The sequence below is a fragment of the Bombus huntii genome, chromosome 9, assembly GCF_024542735.1.
Source record: "Bombus huntii isolate Logan2020A chromosome 9, iyBomHunt1.1, whole genome shotgun sequence".
In the NCBI taxonomy this organism is placed as follows: domain Eukaryota; kingdom Metazoa; phylum Arthropoda; class Insecta; order Hymenoptera; family Apidae; genus Bombus; species Bombus huntii.
In genome coordinates, this window is record NC_066246.1 from 14,242,859 (window position 1) to 14,270,494 (window position 27,636).

The window sequence follows — 27,636 nt, forward strand, 5'->3', positions numbered from 1 at the left end:
GCATGCAAACTATGTTATGCAAATAAAGGTCGTCGAATGAACCGAACAAGGACACGAGAGAATTTAAAGAAAACAACAACTTATTGTCCAAATTGTCCCGACCAACCTCAGCTATATATAGAATGCTTTAAAGTTTTACATTCACAATATTTTTTTGTAATAAACCATTTTCGTGTTACTTTTATAACAATTCGATAGTTTTATTATTTCCTCTGGAATATGTTTTCAAATACCTACGACGATCCTTCGCAAGTAGTCAAATAATCGACACCCGAATACGGGTGACGCGGCCCTACCGGAAACTTTGCTGTCACCCGAATACGAGTGTCGTGGCAGTCAACGTGTTAGATATCATTGATTGTATTAACACCAGAAGTCTTTCTGTTAGTTTAGAAAATCCTTTAAATCTTACAGATGAAATGTGAATTCTGCAGAAAGATTTAATATTTGCACTAATGACTAGACATGATTGATGTAGTAAACTAAAATTTATTGTTTCAATACTAAGAAACTGATAGGAGCTTAAGAGAGTCAGAAATTCGTAGGTTAGGCAGGTATTAAGATCACTCATGCTTGAGGCTTGACATGAGCAGGAGCTAAGATAGATGCTATTAAGCTATTAAGCCATTAGGCTTCCCTTCCTTCTTCCTCCTCTTTATTTCTTTTTCCATTCGACTAATCCTTTCCTCCCTTCAGTTTCATTTCATTTTCTCCTCCTTGTCTTCTTCTTTGTCTTTCTAATTCCTGTATAAAATTCTATTTCATCAAGTGCAGATTCTAAAACACTGTAATACAATATTAATCCACCACCACTATAATAATGAATAAATGAAATACAATAAGTAGTGTAAAATTCTATTATATTCGGTAAATTTAATAAAATTCTAGTGGATTAAAGATTCCATTAATTTACCATAAGAATAGTGATTAATAAATACTATATTATATCATCCTTCTTTCCATTCTCTTTCTTTTCGTTCTGCTCTTCCTTCTCCACTATATTCTTCAGGATTTCAAACAATCGAGGTTAGTTTCTACAAACCTCAGATTTTTTCTAGAAGTCTTCATCCTCTTAATGTCTTACTTAAACATTAAATTTCATATAATCGGCTCACCTCCGCTATATATTTGTTAAACTCCGCGGAACAAGGTTCTGAAAATAAATAAGTGTTTACGAACAGTCGAGTCGGGTAACCGGGTGAAATTAGTTTTCTCTAGCCTTCTCCTTCGTCCTTCTCATGGAGCTTGGTAAGATGAAACTCGGCACAAAGGACGAACTCAAATATCACGTTTAATTAGGGAGCGTGTAACGCAAACAATGGCGAGGACCGGGAGTGCAAATTGAACTGCGGCCGAGTCGCGTTTAGAATTTTTACTCGACACTGGAGACGCTGCGTTCCGGCCAGCAATTCGAGCAAAGTTCAGTTTCCTTCCTTCTAGATGGAACAATTATTTTTTTATATCAGTCCTTCTGCGTTTCCAACTGTTTTTTTTTGTCATTGTACGTGCAACGCACTAACTAAAATTGTAGTGATTATATTAGTAAAATTTAAGATCAATCTAGAAACGTGTACACAGTTAGCCACGGAAGTATCTAAATACTTATAGAAACCATTATATTATATATTAAATATATGTGTCATACGAAACATTTTGAAATTCGTTCATGTATGTATGTAGGAATGTAGTGTCGTGTAGTATCGTGTAGTATCGTGTAGTGTCGTATAGTATCGTGTAGTGTCGTGTAGTATCGTGTAGTGTCGTGTAGTGTCATGTAGTATCGTGTAGTATCGTGTAGTATCGTGTAGTATCGTATAGTATCGTGTAGAGTATCGTGTAGAGTATCGTGTAGAGTATCGTGTAGAGTATCGTGTAGAGTATCGTGTAGAGTATCGTGTAGAGTATCGTGTAGAGTATCGTGTAGAGTATCGTGTAGAGTATCGTGTAGAGTATCGTGTAGAGTATCGTGTAGAGTATCGTGTAGAGTATCGTGTAGAGTATCGTGTAGAGTATCGTGTAGAGTATCGTGTAGAGTATCGTGTAGAGTATCGTGTAGTATCGTATAGTATCGTATAGTATCGTGTAGTATTGTGTAGTATTGTGTAGTATCGTGTAGTATCGTGTAGTATCGTGTACGGATTGCCTGGGAGATATCGGGTGTGTGTTATCAGCGTTGTCAAGGAGTGTTGCCAGCGTGGAAAAAAGAGAACCATTGTAACGGGAGTAGTGAGTGACGAATAGTGACTGCGTAAACATAGATTGACGGAGCATCAAACGATATTGTAACAATCATACCGTTACCAAACCTACTAGCACTATATTATTTCCTACATGTATATACGTTTTCAGATTAGTTTCAAACTTTGCAAACACAGTCATAGCTGTCGCGTCCAATTCTAGTGCTAATAAAATTTCAAAATGTTTTAATAATACGTACAATATATAAGTTGAAATACTTTCGTGTGCCACTACAAGTATGACAGAAATTAGCATATTACTAAAACTAATAAAAAAGCTTCATCGTTATAATTGTTATAATAGTAACAGTAGAAATAGTGCATCGTCATCTCGAGATGAAAGTCGAAATACAAGAATAATTTGTCGCTTATATTGACAGATTAATATTTCGACGTGAACCACGTTCAAAATAGCAGCTTCGTACGGATTAATGAAAAAGGGACGCGAATATTTGTCGTCGTTAGCTTCATCCACGAAGAGAAATAACACGGGACAAATTCGACGTACGAATTTCGAGGGGGAAAAACTGCAGCTTTTTCGTGGATTTTTAGAGGTAGGCTTGCGTCACGAGGTTGATATTATAGGTAGAAAAAGCTTTTCTCCATGGTCCAGCGACCGCAATATATTTATTATCCTGCACGAAACGCGGGATGCGGAGACTGTTACACGTGTATGGTCGCCGCCAGCAAAATTAGAACTCTTCGCAGGGTGAATTTAGTTCAGAATCTCTCGTCTTCCATGGATGTATCCACCCCCTTTCCAACGGCGACACCGAAGTCTGCACTGGAAATCCAAGGTTGTTTAATTAAGAATTTAATTCAGACGTTATTTGTTCGTTCCCTTGCAGCCTTTTTACACTCTTTGGACACGTTCGTTGATTCTCTTCGAAATTAATCGCGAATAAAGTATGATTGATGACGTTTGCGAGGAATTATTTTTCCAAAAGTCTCTTTATTCCTTAGCATATCAATCTTAGATGATCGATGTCTTTTATCTATTATGGTCAGATAGTGGTTTCTTATAATCGTTGTATTAGTTTCGATTCTAATACATATTTCTATATGTATATACAGCAAAAAGTTGCAATTCATTCTGTTAATATGGTGAATGCTTCGCTTTTAATAGTTTGTATCTTTTTACATATGTCGATTCTACGTAAATGCATAAACATTGGCTATCATTGAAGATCGTGTGCTATAACTGTTATTTATTTAACATGTAGGTAATTTCAAGTGTTATTACAGATATATTATATTGTGTAGTGACCTCATCTTATTGTTAGTATATTAAAAGTTATCTTTTATTTAATTTTATAATTTTATAATTATATTAAAAGTTATTAAATTCTATGTGGTTGCCTTCCTACTAAGGATTTCCTTGAGTTGAGTAATTTTATAACTTGTCACCCGATAGCATTCTACGTATACGTATCTTAAAATTTTCTTCATTTTATATATATAATAATATATATAATATTATATACTGTATATTATATATTGTATATAAAATGAAGAAAATTTTAAAGTTTTATATATATAATATACAATGTATGATATTATATATATTATTATATATAGAAAATGAAGAAAATTTTAAAATACGTATACGCAAAATGCTATTAGGTGACGAGTTATAAAATTAGTTAAATATATAATAAAGTTCCACTATATTCAAATTCAAACATAGAATATAAAAAGGAATCAAGGTAGCAAAGATCAGAAAGATTCACAAAAATCTAAAACAACCCCATCATCTCAAAATTTATCAATCAGACCAAACAAAGAAGAATGTGCGCAATTCTTTCGTTTATCGAGCAAATGAGCGCGTACAAATGTTATTGAGCGTGAAACGGGGGGACGCGTGAATTATTCATTTCGCTGAGCGTGTTAATGTAATCCAACGTGTTAAAGTATACGCGTTCGAGAATCGATCCTTGGTTAATCCCAGAATATATCGTAAAGCTCGCCGCGGCGCCCGGCTGACCCAGATTTCCCGCATGGAACTTTTGGAACTGGCTGGCCACGGCGGGGCGGTGTGCAGCAGAATGTTGAAAATTTATGAATCGTTAAAACGACGTTAGCGACGAGACGTTTCTAACGTGCATTCCCGACCGCCGGTGAACATCCGCCGACACCGAGTCGACAAACTCGTCGCTCCCGCCGTATAGGCAAATAGGATTGAGGGGATCGGATTAAGGGACGTTAAACGACGTACCCCATCTTGTCCCGTCTCGACGCTGAAAACGCCTACGAATCGAATTCAAGATCTACGAACTCGATTGTTTCTCGTGACAAAGTGTTTGCACAAATTCCTGAGATGATGACATTGTTCGATCTGGTTTATATTATTTATGTTTTCGTACTTTTCGATATTACGTATTTTTCAAATATTATAGCATATGAGAAGCAGTATTAGCGATTTATAAATTGATGTATTTCAAAGGGAAGTGGAACTTGTATTTGTTAAGATGTTAACTATTGTAAAGATTGGAAAATCGAAATTTATAGTATGCTAAGATTTTTAAGTAATTGCAAATTAAAATTTATAGTTTGATTTATGGGAAAATTTACGTTATTGGACGGATATTTTCCGTACACGATATTTTTGCCCAATTGGAGAACAATATTTTCTTAAATAGTTCTAATACATGCAAATCACAAGAAAGAAGAATGAATCACAGGAGACGCTAAAAAGCGAGGCGATTTTATAGCATAAATTTATACATATCCAGTAGTAGTAGTATATAATTTATCTTCTTTTAAATATCTAATATCTTTATTCATCATTGCCTTCCAAATATAATCTGTTTCCATCATTTCTTAAGTATCTAAAATATTCATTATCTTCTTCCTATTCTTCGTCTCAGAGAAATCAATGAATTATATATTGTAAATTTTTAATGTTGAAGTTATGAATAGACTGCAGATATTTATACAAGTTCGTATTTTTACGAATAGAAATTTCTGTTTTACCTGCTAAATGATACAAAATCTACTTTGCTTTGGATATATATATTTTTAATATTTTTAAACGTTATATACATATATGCGTATCCGTATATCTTTTAAATATATTCACAAACATTTGCACTCTAGTTATAAATAATTGAAGATAGTTTCGAACAATAATATAAATGATCTTTATCCATGTCGACATCTTACTAATACACCCTAACTAAGAATAATGGACATGTCAAGTACGGCCAACAGTTACCAATCGTGTTCAAAAGATTACGTGTGTGCAACATTATTTAAGAGATTGTCAAGAGTAAGAAATTGAATCCAACTATTTCATCCTTCAATGGAAGAAATTGAAAAAGGTAGCAATCTGTTGGTAAGAGAAATGAAGAGTAAAAAGAAAAAGATATTATCTAACCGCAGAATCAAGCTTGGACACTGTTCCATTTCTCTAACACGTCAGCTACGATTAATCAAGAAACCTCGACGACACTTACTTTAAAAAGAAGACAAGGAAGAGAAAAAGAAGATACTTCTAGCAACTCCGTTGCGAAGCTGGGATTGTTAATCACGAGCGACTCCGTGAAAGTTCGCGATCAACGACGCCTCGAAGTAAGAATTCACCCTCGTCGTCTCGTTCTCTTAATGGAACATGTTCGTTATAATCGTAGCTACCAGAGAGAGGAAAGAGAAAATCGAACGTATCGCATTATTAACACGTTCCATAGAAACTCGTCGATTTCTCAATCCTCTTAGTACATCTTTATATTATCAATTTCATATTTTATTTAAACTCTACTTCTAGACGAATACCAATTTACTAAGGCATATGTCTCATATTAATTTAGATATTTCTGAATTTTTATTTTTTAATGTTGTTCAAAATAATTTCATTTTCTATTTGCATTTATTGATATAATTATTGAATATATTAACCAAAATTTTCTACTATATATCTTTTATTATTCATTTCTTATAGCAGCTGTCCAAGTAGCAGAATAATATTAAACATACGATGTTGTTAAAAATCACAATATAGGTACAATAATGATGTTACAATGATCTCGCTGGAAGGATAATACATGATTATACTCGTATCGAAATCTTTTAATAAAAATGAAATAATTATGATAGAACCGATGAATAAGATCCTTGTTTGTCTAAACAATACACACCGACTTTTCTATCGAAGTTTAACTTCATCCAAAATTTCCACCAATAAAAAGTTTTCTCTCTCGCATTATTCTTCTAACGTCGAGTCCTTTTAATTATATTCTTTCACAAATTAAATTGAGAAACTATAATCGACTATGATCTTCTTCTCCGATAATCAAACAAAATTCTAGTAATAGAACGCTTTAAAGCGTATAGATTTTAAAACCGCAGTCTCTTTCTTGAATGGTATCGCGTGAAGACTAAAAGGGTTGCGAAAGCGTCTTTCAATGTGCAATTACGAGGATTGCGCTGGAAGTAAAACGATCACAGCTATTAGCGAAATTAGTAACTCCGTCTTACGCCGCCGAAACGATTTCCCGATCATCCTAAATGACACTATTCTGAATTCTTATCCCGTATCTCGAACACTCAAATTTTTTCTCGAAGAAAGCGATGATTTATCACTGTATCGTAAGATGTAAAGGGTATTGGAAAAGTTTCGCAGTTATCCGCTGAAGAGTTGTCGAAGTCTCGCGGAGGAGCGATTAAAAATTGATGATCGACGGAAAGACGAGAATCCTTGATATTCTTCCTCGCCAAAGGGAAAAACACTCGATCGAGGAATCACGATGAATTAATAAAAGTTTGCGGTCCTGATACGAAATTGTGAATCCAAAAATTCTCTTACTCATTTATGCGTTTCGTAAATTTTGCGATAGACCATAAACGAAACAGAATAACCTTGAAAATAGTTGTATTTAAAGTTTGAACGTTGCATCGCGATATGTGTGTTTGCATATTGTAAAAAGTATAAAAAATTTAATTTATCAAGTAGAAACTCAGTTCGGCGTTTAACTTGCTCATTATCATGAACGATGATGATTCGCTGGGCCATAAGTGATATCCATATGTTATTGTTTGTTATTGTTTCAAGTTGCATCGCGATATGTGTGTCTGCACATTGTAAAAGTATAAAAAATTTAATTTATCAAGTAGAAACTCAGTTCGGCGTTTAACTTGTTCATTATCATAAACGATGATGATTCCCTGGGCCATAAGTGATATCCATCCATATGTTATGGTTTGTTACTGTTTTAAGTTGCATCGCGATATGTGTGTCTGCACATTGTAAAAAGTATAAGAAGTTTAATTTATCAAGTAGAAGCTCAGTTCGGCGTTTAACTTGTTCATTATCATGAACGATGATGATTCGCTGGGCCATAAGTGATATCCATATGTTATGGTTTGTTACTGTTTTAAGTTGCATCGCGATATGTGTGTCTGCATATTGTAAAAAGTATAAGAAGTTCAATTTATCAAGTAGAAGCTCAGTTCGGCGTTTAACTTGTTCATTATCATGAACGATGATGATTCGCTGGGCCTTAATTGATATCTATATGTTATTGTTTGTTATTGTTGTAAGTTGCATCGACTACAATCGTAATTAGCGACATATAGAAAGTGGTTAAGTATGGTAAATAATTTTATTGGCTTATTAAGTACTATAATAATGAACACTCGTAAATACGGGGATTATAGGATTTTATGATTATTATATAACTTTAAAGGTGCAAGCAGTGCAACCAACGCAAATATTTCTTTATCAGATTACTATATTGGAAGTGTTTGAAAACTTGTGGAAGCTGATTCACAATGTACCCTGTATATTATGTATATATTATGATTTTGATCATTTAATACCATATCTTTTACATCTTTCAAAACAGTTTATACAGAATATAAGTAATACATTCCTCGTTCTCTTTAAAGCTCCTCCAGATTTTCAATTATTCGCGGATGTAACGATTTCTTTGAAGTTTTTAGAGCAGCAACTTTACATCGTTAAAAGTTCGGTATCAGTGACAAGAGATTTAAAAAAGTTGAGTACCAAACCAGAGAGGTTCAACATAGGAACGTCAGAGCAACCTTTATTCGGGACAAAAAATTTCCACAGCGTTTAATTCCGCGTTCGTGCCTTCACAATTTTTCCTGAAATTCTTCCCTGAATCTCTATTTTTCGATGCTCTCGAGCACACTCGTAACCTTTTAATCCCTCCATTGAATCCATCGTGTTCGTTTCTCCTTGCAAAAAAATAAGAAAGCTGGCGACGCTAGCGATTAGCGCGTGTGAACCGTCGCGAAGAACAAATAAAAGACATGAAAGAAAGAAATGAAAGCGAATTCCAGCAAGAAAAGCGCGGTCGTTAATGATTTTCGGTATTTATCGTTCATATTTTTTTATAAAAAAATAGATTTTATTATTTAATTTGTACTTTACAATTTGTTCAGCTGGACATTTGGTAAATTTTTCTAGCTCCAAAGCTAAATAACATGTGTATGTTGAATATATCACATGTGGGAGTTGGACTATTTTATTTCTTTAATGAGATCAGTGGGGTGTTATCTTCTTAGTCTTCTTTCTATGACAGTTTTGCTCGCTTCAGCAGCCAGCTGGTTTGGATGTGTTGCCGTTCTGTATTTGTATTTTTCTGCGCACCTGCTGATTTCTTCTTTGACCGTTGGTATTTTTAAGTCTTTGCGTATATCCTCGTTTCTGACATACCTCGGAGCATTGACTATTGTTCTGAGTATCTTCGATTGTAACGATTTTAGTCTATTTGTGTGGCTCATTGTTGCTGTCCCCCAAATTGGTTTTATTATCGTTTTGTAGATTTTTATTTTATTTTCTATGTTGACTTTAGAGTTTCGACTAGTTAGCCAATACATCTGTCTCCTTTTTATCCGTGTTTTGTCTATAATTGATTCAGTATGTTGTTTCTATGTAAGTTGTGTGTCTAAGTGGTCATCGTTCATATAACAACTTGTCCTGAGTCGGAGCGATGAATTTAATTTAATAATAATATCCATCGAACTTCTAGCTTCCAGTGTTGCCGTTTTTCCTTCCGCTTGACTCACGCGAAACTATGCCAACAAAAGAAGCTCGCGTGATCAGGGGAAAGAATATAACGAAATTTGACGATTCACCTTTCGATGCAACAAAACGATGCGAAACAGCGGAGTTTCATGGAAATTTAATTTTTAATCGCATCCGATCTATTCGTCGCGCGTCAATCTCAACGAGAGCGTATAAATTCCGTTGGTGTGCTCGCGGTACAGATGACTCTGCAATTCACTCTAGCATTGATGATGAAGAAAGAAATGTTCGAATGATGGGCAATAAAGTAATGAACGAAAGGTTTAAAAATAATATGAATGCACCTCTGTATATGAATTTTTGTAGGAATTAACCATAATTTCGCTACAGATGGTGATTCATAAGGGACATGTTGTAGCTCGGTAATTTAAAAAAAAGATAGTTTAATATTTGATTCATTTATACAGGATGGTTGGTAACTGGTGGTACAAGCGGAAAGGGGGTGATTCTACGCGAAAAAAGAAGTCGAAAATATAGAATAAAAATTTTTCGTTTGAAGCTTTGTTTTCGAGAAAATCGACTTTGAATTTTCGCTCGGTACGCGTGCGGTATGTTCTAACGGATCTCATTGTAGATCGTTGTCTCGATGAAAAAATAAAAAAAGAAATTAAAAAAATTTTTATTTTATATTTTCGACGTCTTTTTCGCACAGAATCGCCCCCTTTCCTTTTATACCACCAGTTACCAACCACCCTGTATATTCCTTAGGACTATTTTTTACGGATCTATACAACTTTCGAAGTTTGATTATTTTTGCATTGTTTGTGAAATTGTGTATTGCTTGTGTATTGTTTGTTTTATTATAGAAATGTATTGTGATAATATTAACAATTCTTATTCTATCGTATACTTCTTTTCGTGTGATATGTTAATGCGTTATGCGAATTTTTTTTTTTTATTTATTTATTAAAATTACAATCAGTTCTCGCGTTGAGAATTTTCAGTAATTTTTCTGACGTGGCGCAGTGACATGGCTTATTATTTATAATAAGTTAATACTTATTATAGATAAGTATAAGTTATGCGTATTTGAAGGAATCTTCTTTGTCCGAACACTACAATTCAAACGGTCTAAGAATAAAGAGTTCTTGGAACGTCAATTTTTCAAAATCAATCTTATCGTATTATAACGTTCTGCTATACACAATAAACAAGTAAGACTACGATAGTTAGAAATAAATTGACATCATATCGAAGAAAAATACTGGGACGTGGGAGTAAACATAAACAAAACGTGACTGCTGCGACTGCAGCTGTGGCTATCATATTTTGTATACTATAGATACTTCTAAAGTATTTATTATTTCTTTTACCCGATTCTGCAATTGGAAGACCAAAAGAAATCTTGCGTCACTGAAAAATTTAGATGAATCACCGTGATAATCCTGAACTGATAAAACCCTTACAGTCCATTTGTGCAGACAGAGGATAGAGAACCGAGAAGTATCTGGACCACTTAACAACACACTTTCCCGCCATTAAACGAAAGCCAATCTTAGGAACAACGATAGATTACAGTCGCCAAATTACCCCGCTTTATTTAAAGAACGAATTATCCGATTGAATCGATTTCTTCGATATAATACGAATCGTAACCACAGCTGCGAGGTTGTCGAATGGGGTAATTGATCCGAAAGAAACTGAGATTCGATATTGAATTAACTTTTTTCTTTCACTGTTTGTGAATAGTAACACCCCAGTTTCGAAACTCTTTTAGTTAGTTCGAATCGGAAACTTTGCCATAACGAAATTATCGTTAAATTTCACTGAAACACTGATTAAAAAGATTGTTGATTTTTGTGATTTGTTTTTGTGTATTAAATGATAGTTTAATTTAGTTACTGTAATAGTTATTTCAAGTAATTAGTCCCAGTTTTCTGGAATTTGTTTTATGTCTTTGGTTTACAAAAACTAGTCATACATTTTCTGTGAAAATTTCTGAAAAAAATATATTTATTGAAAAGCTAAATTTCGAATAATTTTTACACTGTTAAATGTTATTATGTTATAAAACACGAATTAAATTAAACTTTATTTTTCCTGACTTAAATCCAATCAATTTGTGTTTCGTACTTTTATCATACAATATGATGAACATAGTAGCTTAAATATATTTGTAATATTAAATTATGTGCAATATTGAAAAGTTTATAAAATTTGAAAACCAAATACTATTTCAAAACCGCTAGGCTGAAGTAAAATTGTTTATAAACGTAAATAAGATGTCAAAATCTCAAGTCTTACCTTTGTGCTAAGATGAAGTTTTGATAAAACCAAGAAATAAATACAATCTTGAGCAAATTGGGATTTATTGTTTACATAATTTAACATACGAGATTTAAATACGAGAATACAAATAATAAATACGAGAGAATTTTATATTAACAGTTCCGAATTACATAGAGGAAAGAGTGGTAATATGGTCTCTGTTATGCTTCGAAGTTTAATATACGCCGTCGTGTTCCTAACCGTCTTCTTTGGTATTACAGTGTCAGACGGATCGTCTTACATGACTGGCGAGATATATACACTGTAGCGATAAGCGCATAGTTGTCGTCAAGCAGCGAATTCTAAAAAACATCGATTCGCCTTCGGTCCGTTATTTTACCTACACAAACAAGGTGGCATACGTGATCAGAGGCGCGAACGTTCGCTAGACCCGAGCATGGTGGGGGGTCATTTCTAAGAGAAGACAAAGAAAAAACTCGAAGGGCAATGAATGTCATACGAGGAGTCAAATCGAATGCATCGAGAGATTCAGAGAAATAAAATCAAGGTCGCTTAGTCAAACGAATACGTCGAGAAATACTGTAAAGTCGAGTCGAATTATAATAATAAACTAGTTGTATCATCGTAAAATCATTTGTAACGTGTTAATTAATTTAATTTTAAATATTGTTAAAAATAGAAGCTTATATTAACCCTGTTAATTCAGTGCTATAATCATTTGAACCACCTCTGTTATCCAAATTGAAACAGGAGAACGACTGATTTGCGGCTTCGACTATCAAAATTTTTTTTTTATTTATTTATTAAAATTACAATCAATTCTCGCGTTGAGAATTTTCAGTAATTTTTCTGGCGTGGCGCAGTGACATGGCTGATTATTTATAATAAGTTAATACTTATTATAGATAAGTATAATTTATAAGAAAGTATTATAAATAAGTAAATATTACTTAACTTAGATAACTAAGACTATCAAAATTGTAGCGAGAATTTACGTCTCTCGCTGACGCGTTCCCTCGCGATCGCATCTCTCCGCGGACGGTCGTAACAGTCTCAGAGTCTTATATTTCTACCTAAACTCTGGTTCATAATTTAAACTGCTTCAAATTTTTGCGTAAAATTTTCTTAAATTAATAAGCTCATCTGTGATGAAAGGTGAAAGTAAAAGGAAAAGAATAAAGTCAGTTTTGGAACTTGTACAAAAGTGACAGTAACATGGCCCTCTAACAAAAATCATAAAAGCATTTTTTAGTAATATTTTGAGATGGAAAGTAAATAAATAAAGCGAATTCTTCTGTTTATATACAAAAGTCACACACGTATTCTTCTTTCCTTCGCACTTTTGCATTCACTCACTATGTTATGCTGCCTTACGACCTGTTTTCCATTTCCCCTTTTTAGGTCGTAGAAATACAGAGTGGTTGGTAACTGGTGGTACAAGCGGAAAGGGGGTGATTCTAAGCGAAAAAAGAAGTCGAAAATATAGGATAAAAATTTTGTTTTTAATTTTTGCATCGAGACAGCGATTTACAATGAGATCCGTTATAGCGAGACGTGATAAAGTGCACGCGTACCGAGCGAAAATTCAAAGTCGATTTTCTCGAAAACAAAGCCTCAAACGAAAAATGTTTATTCTATATTTTCGACTTCTTTTTAGCGTAGAATCACCCCCTTTCCGCTTGTACCACCAGTTACCAACCACCCTGTATAACTTTCTTGATCTCGGAGAAAAATGTATCCGAGGCATGTCCGTATTATAATGATCTGATTACAATATAAATAAAAAATGAAATAGCACTATAATATTTCAACAGACATAGTTTCGGGAACTTCAACTATATTTTGGAAAATATCAAAGATTCAGTGATCGCACTTGTATATATCGATTTTACGTACCTTTCGCAAATATATTTCAACACACGACGCTTCAACTCACTCAATTTGCAAGAAATATTCCTTTTTCAGGATGACGAAAAACGGAATGTTTTTCAAGTTATATTATTTATGCTTCTCATTAGCGAAAATAATATAATAGAAATCTGTTTCTCTACATACAGATGCAACAAATGACGTGTTTGTTTTTTAATATAGAGAATCACAAGGGGCCATATTACCACCCCTTCCTTTACTAATTGAAATAGTTCAAAGCTAATTATTTATCGTTATATATAATAGAAGAAAATAATTAACTCCATTATATTATAGCAGAAAAAAATGTGTAATTAATTTCATTTTTTATCTCCATTCTCCTATGTCAAAAACATAATTAAATGGTTATGGTTCTATACCAACAGCTACCCAATACTCTATCTTAGCATCAATACGAAACTTGCCGATCTCCAAATTATAACGAGTATTCTATATGTATACTACAACCCTTTGGAGCGTGATCATGTAACTGAATAATTTCCATCAGTCAGCTGGCCTCGACTTCCCCAGAGAATTACGATTAACCGTAGTATCGAGTCGATGTTGGTAACTCTATCAGAGAAGTTCTTGGTGAATCATCTTAACTAACACCTCGATAGAAATGTCAAGTTTCATATAACTCGACATACGTTCGTGGAGATCATAATTGAGAGAAGACATCAGTTAAGATTCGTGGATGCAATTCACGATGATTTTAACTAGGATGCAAAGAAACTTCTTTCAAGATTCCTATAGGTACGGCCGTGGAATGTGTTGGACAGTTTTGTGATAAAATACTTGCACGTTCCTCTGACTTGGAATGGATGCTCGTGGTATGCTTTAATTTACTAACTTGGCGACGTAAGTTAGCCTTCTGCGAGTTTCTAAGTTTAGTCTGGCCATGAAACGAGAAAATTATTCTATTATATGTTTCTATGCTGGTAATAATATCATGAAAAAGTTTCATATTTCATTAAATATATTATCGTAACGTGTGAATTATAGGGAAGTGAAGTTCAATTGGAGAATTTTGATGGTTTATTGGAAACTCGCTATAATTACATTTAAATATTATTCAATTACCATTAATCCATTTGCAAGAGTTTGAAATGATAAAAGAGAAATTCACAAATATTAGTCCAATCAGAAGTTGAAATAGCAAACAGGTATGTTATTAAATACAGTGGATTATATTACAGATAATAATATTATGAAAACGATTCATTAAGAGAAGTACATTACAGTGTATACATTACAGCTCATTAGAAAACAAACATTTCACTGATGATCATATCTTCGTCAAAAATTTGTAAGAACTATATAGAGATAAAATCTCTGATATGTATTATCATCTTAAATTTACATAAATACGTTTCCGTGAAAAACTTACAGAACAGTGTACATTTGTATCAAACAGAGTTTGGAGTTCTTTCGATGGAGTTCGAATATTTTGTCCCGCGAGAGCGAATAGAGAAAGGTTGTTTGCAGTATTGCTCTCGTGAACATCACGAAAAGTAGCAATTGCAGCGAAATTCGCGGTGGAAATTGCGAAACTGGAAGCTCTTTGATAGGGTTTCGTCCAAGGAATAAAAGTATCTGTTGCAATGCGAAAAAGTAATTTTTCAGATCATGCTGGTTGTAGTTCCGCGATGAACTTTTAGATCGTTTGGTAACCATTCCGAAAGAATACTCTTTAAAGTTTCTTAAATATTAAAAAGGCTATGATAATTTATAGATAACTCTACATATTTTCAACAAAATTCACGAAATATCGTTTTTAGGCTATTATGAGAAGATATTGGTAGAAATTACTTCATTTTTACCTTCGTTGTATATGTTGTATGTATATATTGTATATATATATATGTATATGCATAATACAGCACATTTACAACTTTACAACTTTACATTCGTACCACTAAAGAAAGTACTCGAATTTAAGTTTAATTTGTGCTTGTATTTTAACTTATTAATATTATTGTACGACGTTAGAATCTACAATTATAAAGAGACATTAAATATAAAATATCTAAGTTTTCTCACATATATTAGTATAATGTTAAACTTAGAAACTAAATAGATATTAATTAATAAAGTAAAAAATTGTAAACTGTACATAAAAACTTTGGTGTTGAGAAGGACGAAATGGTTTTACAAGTAATCTAGATTGTTTTCTTTCGCTTAGGATTAAGTATACAATCGAGATCAAAATTCGAGTACTTGTATTCCAGACCGCAGAGCAGAAAAATAACTTGGTCCCCATTGAAAGAGTAGCAGATCAAACAACTTTAAGAGAATGCCTTTCAGGGACTGTTCACGATTTAAATTAGAAAGCAGCCTCCGTTTTGACGCAGCTGAGAAAACAAACCGACCACTCCTATCTTCAGTGTTCATCCTCAAACTTGTTAAAACAATTCGAAATCTCGAGCGGATTTTCGTCGAGAAAAAACGTATAAACTTGCGAAACTTTTGTTCAACTTTTCTAATAACATCAGAGTCGGAATACTCATCACGCTTTGATGATTAATAAGTCACGTAACAAAAGCAATATTTTTGACGACCGAACTGGACCTGGTGATCAAGATGGGCAAGCGATTTTAACAACATAATAACAATATTAACGAATTTATCGATAGACTTCAATAAAATTCTGTGATGTATGAGCCTTTCAAAGATCAAACTTGTCAACTCCACTTTTTTCTATCAAGTCTTCAATTTTATTATTCAGCTATATAATTAACATTGGACATCTTAAAAAACAAAGAACTATTTTCATAGATTTATTTATTATAGGAAGACAGTTTGATTCCTTTGTAAACACAAATGTAAATGTAAATAAAGAAATAGTTCTTGTACTTGGCATTTTAATCTGCAATTCAAGTTACAGAGCTGGTCAACATGACTTCTAAAGTACTCATACTTATTGTTTAGTATCTATCAACAGAATTGAACAATGTAAATTGTTTGAAAAGAAAGTTGGAACAAAGCGTTGCATGAACGCAACATTAGCCCTTAATGGATTAATGCACGCTTCCTTCCAGACATCAAACTTAACCATCCCAGTATTCGACCAAGCTTAGTTATGAAGTTAGCCTAAACTTTCGGCAACCTCTTATACAAAGTCCACGAAATATCCTGGCGAAACACACCGATTAATTCTCCATCAACGTTCTTAGAATCAAGACACGAAGCTCCGAAAACTAACTGGATTCTTTCAGCCTGATTGCCTCGATCGGTCAAATTAAGTAAATCAATTTGTACATGTCGCGGGACGTGTCCACAACACGTTTGATCACCTTCTCTTCAAATTGCAACGCGATTTGGAAAGCAGTCAGAGAGTGGGACAGACACGTCTGCGAGGGACACCGCAATGCCACAGACGCTCGTGACAAATCTCATGGCTGACTTGCAATTGTAATGTTTAATCAGACGTGTAATTATGTCTACGGTCGATGTTGCCAACCACTCTCCAGACCAGAGACGAATGAAATTTCCCTCGCATTCAGCCAAGTCGAATATTCGCGAGTACGTGATTACGCGATTTACTACGGTCCGCACACGCTGTTTCCGGCTCTTTCGCGCGGCCCCTCACTTCCGGTCCTGCCTTTTCCCCTACGCCCTCTCTTCGAGTAACGAACGTTCGCCAACTCATCCCCGAAATGCTTTTGAACGAGACAGTTGTTTAAGAATTTAATTGGTAAGTGCATGTGGTTGTTGAACTTTGATATTTTCCTTCCTGAGAAGTGTTTTGAAGAATTTTTTTAGGTTTCTCTGTAAAGTTTTAAAGTTTCTTTAACGACTGTTTAATGCTATTCAAGATATTTTCTATGGCTTTCTAACGCGTTTGTACGCGCCCGAACAGCCGCAGGTTCGTAAAAGGGTTGAAGGAGGAAAGGAGGTATAACCCAGAAAAGTTATCACAATGTGAACTGTATTGGTTTTTTGGATGCGTGACTATTAACACTTTGACGCCAAAGTGGTCATTGGTGTCCGAAGTGCTTGAACTTCATACAATTGTAAAAATTGAATGAAAATTGACAGTTAGGACATTTTGGATATAACCGATAAATAGAAAATACTTTGAAATAAGAAGTGTCCCATTGAACAATTAAACATTTTTACTAGAACATCAATAAAAAGAAAAACGAGAACAAATCTTGCATCTAACGGTGCACTGTGTTTGCATCCATATCTTTGAGAGGTAATCTACGAATATTATTATAAACACACCTTAGAAAATAATCGTAAATGCTGTTTTATAATCATATAATTGAAGTTAGAAGTGTGAACATACCTTACTATTATATATAGAATGAGCAAATACTGTTTACTAGTATCTTGTACACGTTTCAACAATATATTGTGAACGTTTTGCTTACGACGAAACAACGAATGCGAATGGTTTGTTGAAATAAACGAAACCTTGTTATAATATGTCGCTATCAATTGTTACCAAGGCGCCACGGTGATCACCCGTGACCACCAATAAGATAAACGGTCCATTGGGGAAGAATGTTGTCTTACATCATCAATTTATTATTATTTTGTCATTGTATGCTTTGAATAATAAAAATACTCCCGTGGCGTTCTGAGCGAAACATGTGATTTTGGCGTGGCAGACAAAGTGTTAAGAGACTGCCCCTTCTGGATATAATCCAAAATATCAACTGCTATGTCGTGTCCGGTGGTCAGACTACGACCTTCGGTTTTCGTAAACTGACAGACGACTGATTTTTCGTATCTGATCGTAGACCGCGCCAAAGTCCCCAAAAAGACCCGTAGTCTCTCCTTTGCCTCGCTATTGACTGCTCAAAATAGGGGTGAAGGGTAAAAATTTGCTTCTTTTACAGAGTGGTTTATAACACCGTCTGCGCTTCAAGGTTTTTCGGGTCTAGACACCTTTTCGGGCCCGATCGACAGTATCATAAACTCTTACGAATTCAATGTTTCTGAACAGCGTTTTTATTAGTCGTTAGTCTTTCACGAAATTATTTATTATTTTATTGCGGAAAATATTAAATATTTGAGGAATGTACTATACAAATAGTTGACTATTTAAATATTTTAGGTTTCTTTTCATACTTTCGATAAATATCTTTGAACTATATACGTTTTCAAAATGGTTTCAAATGCGATCAATATGCAAAAAATCATAATAGTCGTGTCTCACTACAGCGCTAATGAAGTTTCATTATATCTTGTATAACGTACGTAATATGTTCATAACAAGTTTTACAAGTATTCAAGTGCTTTCGTGAATCTCTGAATATTACATTCTTCGATTTTGAACTTTATCAATATAATCATTACAATCATGTCTCATTGAAGTGCTAATGGAATTTCGAAAGTTTTCGTGTCACACATACAATTTTCCATTCATTGCCAGGCAAATCTAGAGCGTCTTGCCCTGGGCGCCAAGATTTTATTTTAAAGAAAACATAGAATTTCACACAATCTATACATTATTATAAAAATATTATTATACATAAAATATTATTATATAAAATTTCCGTTCATCCTTTCTAATAATTTCTAACTAAGACTTATTCCGTGACCAATTGCGATCGATCTAAACTTGTTCTTTTCCTTTTTGTTTTATTATTTAATTTGTACTTTACAATTTGTCCATCTGGACATTTGGTAAATTTTTCTTACTTAATTGCTAAATAACATATGAATGGTTATCCCCAATGGAATACCATCGTTGAGTGCTCTAAACTTGCAGCGCAAAATACGAGATATGTCATAATCTGAAGTCTCGTCGTATATCAATATGTCGGAGATGAAAGGAAAACCGGAGCCTTCCCTTTGCAATTTTGGGAAAGTCTTCTAGTGCTTTAGCCTAGATTTTATCATAGCTGTAATTAAGCAATTGTTGTCATTTGTAATTGTTCGATATTTGTGATAGCGAAAGTGGGTTCGAGGTGACAACCGGTCGCCGAATGTAGCCACGGTCACGGGATAAACGTTTTGCCTGACGAAGGTGTGGATCGGTTGTATTGTTCTCCCTAGAAATCGCATAGAATTGTACTTTGGAGATGTCGATATAATGGGACACACGTTGTATTAGGAATCAAACTCCAGACAGAAACTGCCTAGCAACGGCGTTTGGATCTTTCTCGATGCTTCCAAAGAGTATACAACAAACTCTTGGCAGAAACTGCCTAGCAACGGCGATTCGAACCTTCTCGATGCCTCCAGCGAGCATATAACAAACAAATGCAGTCTTATAGCGAAAAAGATTTTCATCAGATATTCATTCGTGTGATCGCCTTGGAAAGTGATACATCGAGCAATTTACCGAGTGTCTCAGCAATCGTATTTTATTGTATTTAAAATTATTCTACGCATAGTAAAGAGTTATCCCGTTGACCGTGGATTCGTTTGAACCCAAGAACATTGTTAATAGCGTTAATTAAATTCATTATTCGTAAAACCTATTAATCGTTAATCTCATTATTCGTTAAATTTATTATTCGTAAAACATATTATTCGTTACTCTTATTATTTGTTAAACTTATTATTCTTTAATCTAATCATTAGTTAAACTTATCGTTTGTTAATCTTATCATTCATTAAACTCAATATTCATAATATTTTGTAAAATCTTGTATATTCGCGTAAATATAATCTCTGTTTCGTAAAACGATGGCTAATTCAAACAAAGAATCGTTACGCGCCTTAAATTCTAATGTTAACCCGACAAATATATATGCTTACTACGAGATATCTCGTGGTTGGTAGTGAATGGGCTAAATATTTTCGAAAAGTACTGTACGAAGATCTTTCCCGTGTATTTAGAATTTATGTGGCACACTCATCATGTTAATAACGTTACAAGTGTACGCACAGCGTATTAGCTGGCGGTTCAAACATTATTGCGTAGATAGCATCGTTCATAAAATCCCGTGGGATCTCGTACAGTTGAAATTTTCGAGATATATACGATTTTCTTGTCAATGTCACCTATTCTGGTCGCAACTATCGCGTCCGCCCGCAAATTTTCCATCGAAACATACGTGTTCAAATTCGCTAACAAGTCGACACCGAATGGTAGACCGTAATTTTGATACATCGATGAAAATGATAGGTGAAATTTATCTGGCTAGGACATGTACCACTACTCATCCGAATTTGTAGAGTAGCTGGATTTAATCGTTGAGATATTAGTGTGATATGGGAGATATCGAGTGGTTTTTGAATGTTCGGTTCTGTTAGTGCATGTTGAAGTGACGTGATGGGTTATAATCGTGGCTTTTACGATGGACGTTCATCTCAAATAGAGTAAATGTTTCGTAATATATACATCAGGAAATTTTGTGAAATAATAAGAATTATTACTATCAATGTGATACCTGGGTCATTTGCAATGAATACTAATGTATGAATATTATAATTTTATGTAAAGTTTGATTTAATTTGATATAGATATATAAAATGAGTTTCATGGTACATACAGAATTTCGTAATACGCAAAGTGTAGCGGAATTTTAATAGTAATTCGTATTATTGTAGTTTCAAATTCATTCGTTTTAAATATGATGCACATTATAGCTGAAAATGAAATTTGATGTAGAACAGAATAAAGTAAATGTTTCAGAGCATTGAATGTAACAATAATATAACAATCTACGTTTCAAAAACCATTTTTAATTTATATATGTGTATATCTTGGTTGAACATATAACTTGATGCAGAATAAAAAAAAAGTTTCATGATATATCACAAAATCCTAAAAAATGATAAGAATTATACAGTACGATAAAATATTAAAAATCGTTTAATTTATTATCCATACATTATGAAATTTATTTTAACGTATAATAAATCTAGTTAACATTTTAGAAGCACTTTCTGAGTACTATGAAGGATCGGAATTCAACAACAAATGTCAATTGTTTGAAAATACACTATATTGGCTCGGTTCCCATTCGATAGAAAGTTTAAAAATCTCCATTTGAGAAAGTTTCTCTTAATTAAACGTTGGCTGAGACGCGCCTTGACAGCGGAATTTTATTAACATTCTGGTCCGTGTAAGGAGAGACTAACTCTTCGTAATTAAGATGAGGGTACGATTTCAAACGAGGAATAAAAATATCAATAGAGAGCACTTTATATTTTCAAAGCATATTTTTTATGAAATTTAATGAATAATCGATGAATTTACTGGTCGAACCTCTGGGCGTTCTTTACAATAATTTATTAACTAATGATATGAATCCGTCACAATAATAATATTAGGTTGTCCGAAAAGTGTCTTTCTTTTACAGACGCGTCTTTTACAACGATGCATCTTTATACAAACATGAAACCTAATCTGTCGAACGTTGTGATCTTTATTTTGATAGAATAATATAATTCGATAAAATATTATAAAACGGGAAATGTTGTGCATCCATTATTTCCTTATAAAACGTAAAAATCTTTTCGGACGACCTAGTAATATTCTTTAATATTTTAACGTCAAATAATTGTAATCTATAAAAATTTATTTTTACGCAGAACGAAGATGAACGAAATGGAGCAGATCCCTGAAGGCTGAGAGCGAGCGGATCCTCGATATGACCGGCTGGAGAATGCGGCCGACCGCATCGGCGCTCGGCGTCGTCGCCATTGTCTCCATCATGATCACTGCCATGCCGTCTGGTAAACATTCTACTGTGTTTTATAATATCGTTTTATTTATACACAACAAAAGATGTAGATATTTTTTCTTGGAATATGTGAAATCTTTATTATATATATTACATATAGATTTATTGAATCTTTTCTATTCCTCTAAATAATTGTTTCAATTCGGTGACTATCAATTTAGAACTAGGAGTCAGTAGATTTCCAAACGTTTGTAGTTTAACACCACATTAGAAACAAGGATTCTGCAACGTGTTTCCTTTATATTTTTAATATCACACTGATGAATCGAAATACTTGTTAGAGTTAGAAGTTTGCTCCGTGCGATAATTTAAGCAATATCTCCTGACCCTGCTTATTGCACAATATATACCGTTTAGCACCTAATTTCGGCCTATTCAGAGACGCGATTCTAAGTGTGTTCCTTGAATGAGATGGACTGAATTGGAGCATAATGAAACTCAGCTATTTGGTGAACTTTACTGACTAATGAATTTTCTGAACTACGTGAGCTTGGTAGTACCTTCTCAGCTTTTGACATCGATTCTGAACTACAATTTTCTTCCTGGTTTACCTCTTCCAAGAGTCATCCTCCTGATCGAGAGTCTTCAAGATTGCTGTTTAGCGTGCCTCCATAAAAACTGTGGCGGATGAAATGAGAGTTGGAGAGCGTTTCGTCCCGGGACTACCGATGGACTCGTCAGTAAGGCTATGCCCGGTAGTCCCTGCCTTAGACGTAGAGGGAGTCTCGCTAGGTGCGGTATTTGTATCAATCGCTCGTATATTCGACCGCTAGCGAGTTAGACAGACAGACTCGTCGTCGTAGCCCTCTAGTGTTGGCGGTTGGTACCAGCGGATCGCCCGGGAGGTGTTGCGCCGCATTGATGCCTCGACCTGTCAGCGTCCTGTTGATACCGATCCGCCACAAAACAAAGACTAATTAGCATCTCCGTGAAACTTCGTGATCCTTTCCCATCCGCAGGAATCATGAAAGGTGGCTTCTTAGATAGATGACTATGTCAAAAGTAGACAAAAAGAAAAATAGTGAGAAATGACCGTTTGGAATCCTTAATTTATGACACGGTTGTGTATGTAGTAGGAATTCAAATGATCTTCTAGGCGTGGAGTTTTTTTTTATTATTTAATTTGCACTTTACAATTTGTCCAGCTGGACATTTCGTAAACTTTTCTAGCTTAACATTTTACCGATCAATAGCTTATTAATCGGCTTTTTGTCGCCGACAATCTTTCTCATTATTTGAGCAGTAATTTGTTATTTAGTACTAAGGTACCTTGCTCAGTTGCGTTGCTTTGTAAGCTCTCACAGCTTTATACCAATTTGAAAAACTTACCGTTCGCGATGAACGAAAAGGATGGTATTGGAGAGTCTAAATCGAAACAGAGCCGGTGCCAGGGAGAATCTGCGCCCGTGTCACGGTGACCGTGGGAATGCAGCGAAAGGATAATTATATCTCACATACCTTAGCCATCAAAACAGTAACTAAGCAGTAACGGAATCCCTATGTGCCCGGTATCCAGCGATAACCCCTCCACAGGAACCAAACCCTTGATATAAAAATACCTCCCAAGTCAGTACTCGACATTCTATTCTGTTCTGTTAAAACATTCTGTATCGTTACTCTGTCAGTTTCTAATAAAATTTGTAATAACGATCATAATTGAAGTGCGAATATCTCACCTTACGTGCGGAACGTGAAATTACCCCGAATCAACGTGACACCCGAGTTACTAAGCTGTTAAACCGCTAGCGGTTAGCAAAGTGTTAATTGCCGAATAACATGTGGATGGCTACCCCTAGCGGGATACCATCTTCGAATTTGACTATTTTATTTCTTTAGTGAGGTCAGCGGGGTGTTTTCTTTTTAGTCTTCTTTCTATGACAGTTTTGCTCGCTTCAGCAGTCAGCTGGTTTGGATGTTTGCCGCTCTTTCCTTCTATTTTTCTGCGTACCTGCCGATTTCTTTTTTGATCGTTGGTATTTTTAAGTCTTTGCGTATATTCTTGTTTCCAACACCATGGGACGTTGACTATTGTTCTCAATATCTTCGATTGTAGCTACTCTAGTTTATTCTCTGGCTCATTGCTGCTGTCTCCCATCACTATAGGAATACCACTGTATTCCGTATGTCCAAATTGGTTTTATTATCGTTTTGTGGATTTTTAGTTTATTTTCTATGCTGAGTTTAGAGTTTCGACTAGTTAGCCAGTGCATCTAGGCGTGAAGTGTCCCCTTCATGCAATCGCCCAGGTACTCTAAACGAAATACCACAGCCGTGATATAAACCGTAGTAGCGATGATCGCTAACAATACTTTTGCTTCAAATATTAATAGTTTTAAAGAGTCGGTGCCTTCCTTTGACACCCCAATTATTATTTTACAAACAGAATATCGTCCTATAATCTATAATTTTTCTTAAATATTCCATCAATATACATATACAGGGTGGTTGGTAACTGGTGGTGCAAGCGGAAAGGGGGTGATTCTACGCGAAAAAAGAAGTCGAAAATATAGAATACAAATTTTTCGTCTGAGGCATTGTTTTCGAGAAAATCGACTTTGAATTTTCGCTCGGTACGCGTGCACTTTATCACGTCTCGTTATAACGGATCTCACTGTAGATCGTTGTCTCTATGGAAAAATTAAAAAGAAAATATTTTTATTGTATATTTTCGACTTCTTTTTTCGCGTAGAATCACTCCCTTAACGCTTGTACCACCAGTTACCAACCACCCTGTATAACAACACTAAGTACAATAAGTACAACAATAGGTACTCGATTCATTTGCATCTTTCAACAGAATGGAATTGACGTGATAGTGTAATTTTACCATCGTATCACTGAATAGACTCTTCTATCGGTTTTTGTCGGTGACGCGCAAAGTCCGACGAATTTTCGCGACGAACGCGATTATTTACTCCGGTCACATGTATCGCTGCGTAAGCGATTCTGTTCGGCCGGCCGATAAATGCTTTGACCGTTCACCGTGCTCCATCGATCGAGTGAAAAAAACACATAACACTAGAAGAGATCACAGTTCGTCGCTTTTTATGACACTGCCCACCGCGTCGGCCGGAAATAATCTGTGAAATTCGTTTACGCGCAAACAACTGACCTACCAAGGATTAATCACGTCCATCATCGAAGATAAAACATCGTACCGGTATTTTGTGACCGAGTTACAAATATTAGTCTTGTGATTTATGTCGAAAAGCAATTAAGTTCCTGTTACCCCTTAGCATTAAATAGCAATCGTCTTATTTCTAAATAAGAAGATTCTGATATTATTATTATTATATCAATTATCTACCAAAAATGTTTGAAATTATATTCAATTTAAGTTAGATATAGTACATTCAAAATAGTGTAATATCGTAAAGTAATTTAAATTAGGGTCGGTTGAAATTAGAAAAAAACCCTGTACGTCGTCCTTCTGTGATTCGTTTACATTTAAGAGCGCCTATGTGATTAAAATCACCTAGTTCTTACAGAGATATGAGAAAAACAACAAACAACGTTAGAGCAGAAGGACGGTTTCGTGTTTCAAGGAGGGACGACCGAGAGGTCACATTATGCGAGTCGAAAAGAGATTGTGTTGCGAGAGTCAGAGTTGATCGAGACATCGAAGAGTAGAGTTGGGAGAATCGATCGAGTTGTCAGTTGTTAGAGTTGCTAGAGAGAGAGAGAGAGAGAGAGAGATAGAGATAGATAGATAGAGATAGAAAGAGAGAGAGAGAGAGAGTGTTAGATTCGTTGTGACGAGAGTTGCCAAATAACTGTAAATTTATTTGATATAGATACGGGTATCGCATTTAGTTTCAGTTAAACAAACATCGTTTTCTGTCCAATTTATATTTGTATATTTAATTCATTATTAATAAATTGTAAGTAATCGGGAAAAAATTTATATCCTAATTTCCACGATACTACAATAGAATATATTAAATTTATGATTCTATTAATTAAACCATTCTTTAAAGATGTATAAAACAGGGACAAGTACAAATTGGAAATACTAGTTATCGTGAAGTGAAATACCATTTCACTTTGGACGCTTTGGAGAAATACGGCGGATAATCGGTGTTTTCATCCGTAGATAAAAGCAAGAATAAATGAAATGAAAGAATTCAATGAATTTTTCACAGTGTTGGACATTCTATGTAACCTTAGCTAATTAATTTAACAATGCCACCTTGTATACTTAATATACAGTAGGGAACAAAAGACAATGTAAATGGTAAATTTAAGCGAAGAACACGATAATTTTACAGAACAAAAATATTCTGCAAGAACAATGAACAGATACAATATACAGTCCAGATATCACTAAATAGTACAAAATATCTAGATCTAAAGTTACTAAAATTATATTTATCAATAACAGTATCAGCTTCGAACATTTTCTGTCCACCACCCTATAGCTAATTTTTGGACTTCTCTTTGATGAAAAGTTTCCTGAGTCCTTTCATCTTACTTCCAACTTTACTCCCAACTTCAATTCGGAAAAACACTTCTCAATACGCTAGTGTTTTTCGACTCTTAGGGAGCTAACTTCTCAGTACTTGAACGAGTCTACGATTCTGCAAAATGTTCTCCGCTCATTTCCGTAGCTACGATCGCTCTTCAACGATTTCCTCTCCGCAACTTCCGATTAGCCTGATGTGTAATCGCGCTGTCTCTGCTTCTCGCGGGAGCTAAGCTCGCCTTGCGGATCCATAACGTCGCGGTAAACATTTTCCTTCAATATCCGCAATATCCGCAGTGTAATGAAAGAGGCTTGCGCGAAAAGAAAGAAGAGGAATCGGTCTGATAACGAGGGAAAAAATTTTGGTTGCGAACAAACGAGAGTGGCAAAAATAATCCGCGAATTTCGCCGGCGAGCACGAGCTGCAAATCGCGAAAAATTATGATCGATGTGCACTGTTCCGCAATTAAGCGAAGTTACGTGACTGATCGCCCTTTCTTCGGCCAGCAATTACGGCAAATTAGTACAACTTTTTCGCACGTCCTTCGCTTCTTTCATCCGTCTTTTTTTCCACTCCATAACATGCCATTTTGTATAGGAATTATAACCCTAGCACGCGGTCTAAATGATTTTTACAATTGGTTCTTCGATAGAGACATGCTCGAAATGATGTGCTCTAGCTACGACTAGACTGCGAATAAAGACAGCTAAAGAAATGGAACCTAAATAAATATTTGTTTTACACTCCAAATATTATAGCGACCACTTTACTTTGGATATTTTGTGCAATTTTGTATATTATATGTCGGAGATGAAAGAACATCGGGATTTCCCGTCTGGAATGTTGGGAAAAAACCCAATACTCTAGTCCAGACTTTTACTATAGCTACACTTAAGTAATAAAAATAAGAAATAGTTTTAATGTTCCAATCTGACTTTATGACGATGGGTTCGGGCTCGAAGTGACGTAGCGGGTCACTGGACGTAGTCACGATCACGGGAGAGACGTGTACCTGACAGAGGTATGGAATGATTATATGGCTCTCCTTAAAAACAAAGATTGACCCGAGAGATGGTGACAGAAATATATAAGGGCAG

General features: G+C 34.8%; 1 protein-coding gene and 1 long non-coding RNA gene across 2 annotated transcripts in view; one reads left to right on the forward strand and one right to left on the reverse strand.

The window, feature by feature from the left end:
- Positions 1–27,636, reverse strand: part of LOC126869833 (uncharacterized) — a 363,746-nt gene that overhangs the window by 324,737 nt on the left and 11,373 nt on the right. The gene's annotated exons all lie outside the window — the stretch shown is intronic.
- The window catches only part of LOC126869798 (uncharacterized), a 113,771-nt gene continuing 108,118 nt past the window's right edge, over positions 21,984–27,636 (forward strand). Inside the window, exon 1 of the mRNA XM_050626799.1 lies at positions 21,984–22,068. Coding sequence (XP_050482756.1) covers positions 21,984–22,068 — 85 coding nt within the window. The remainder of the gene's footprint in view (positions 22,069–27,636) is intronic.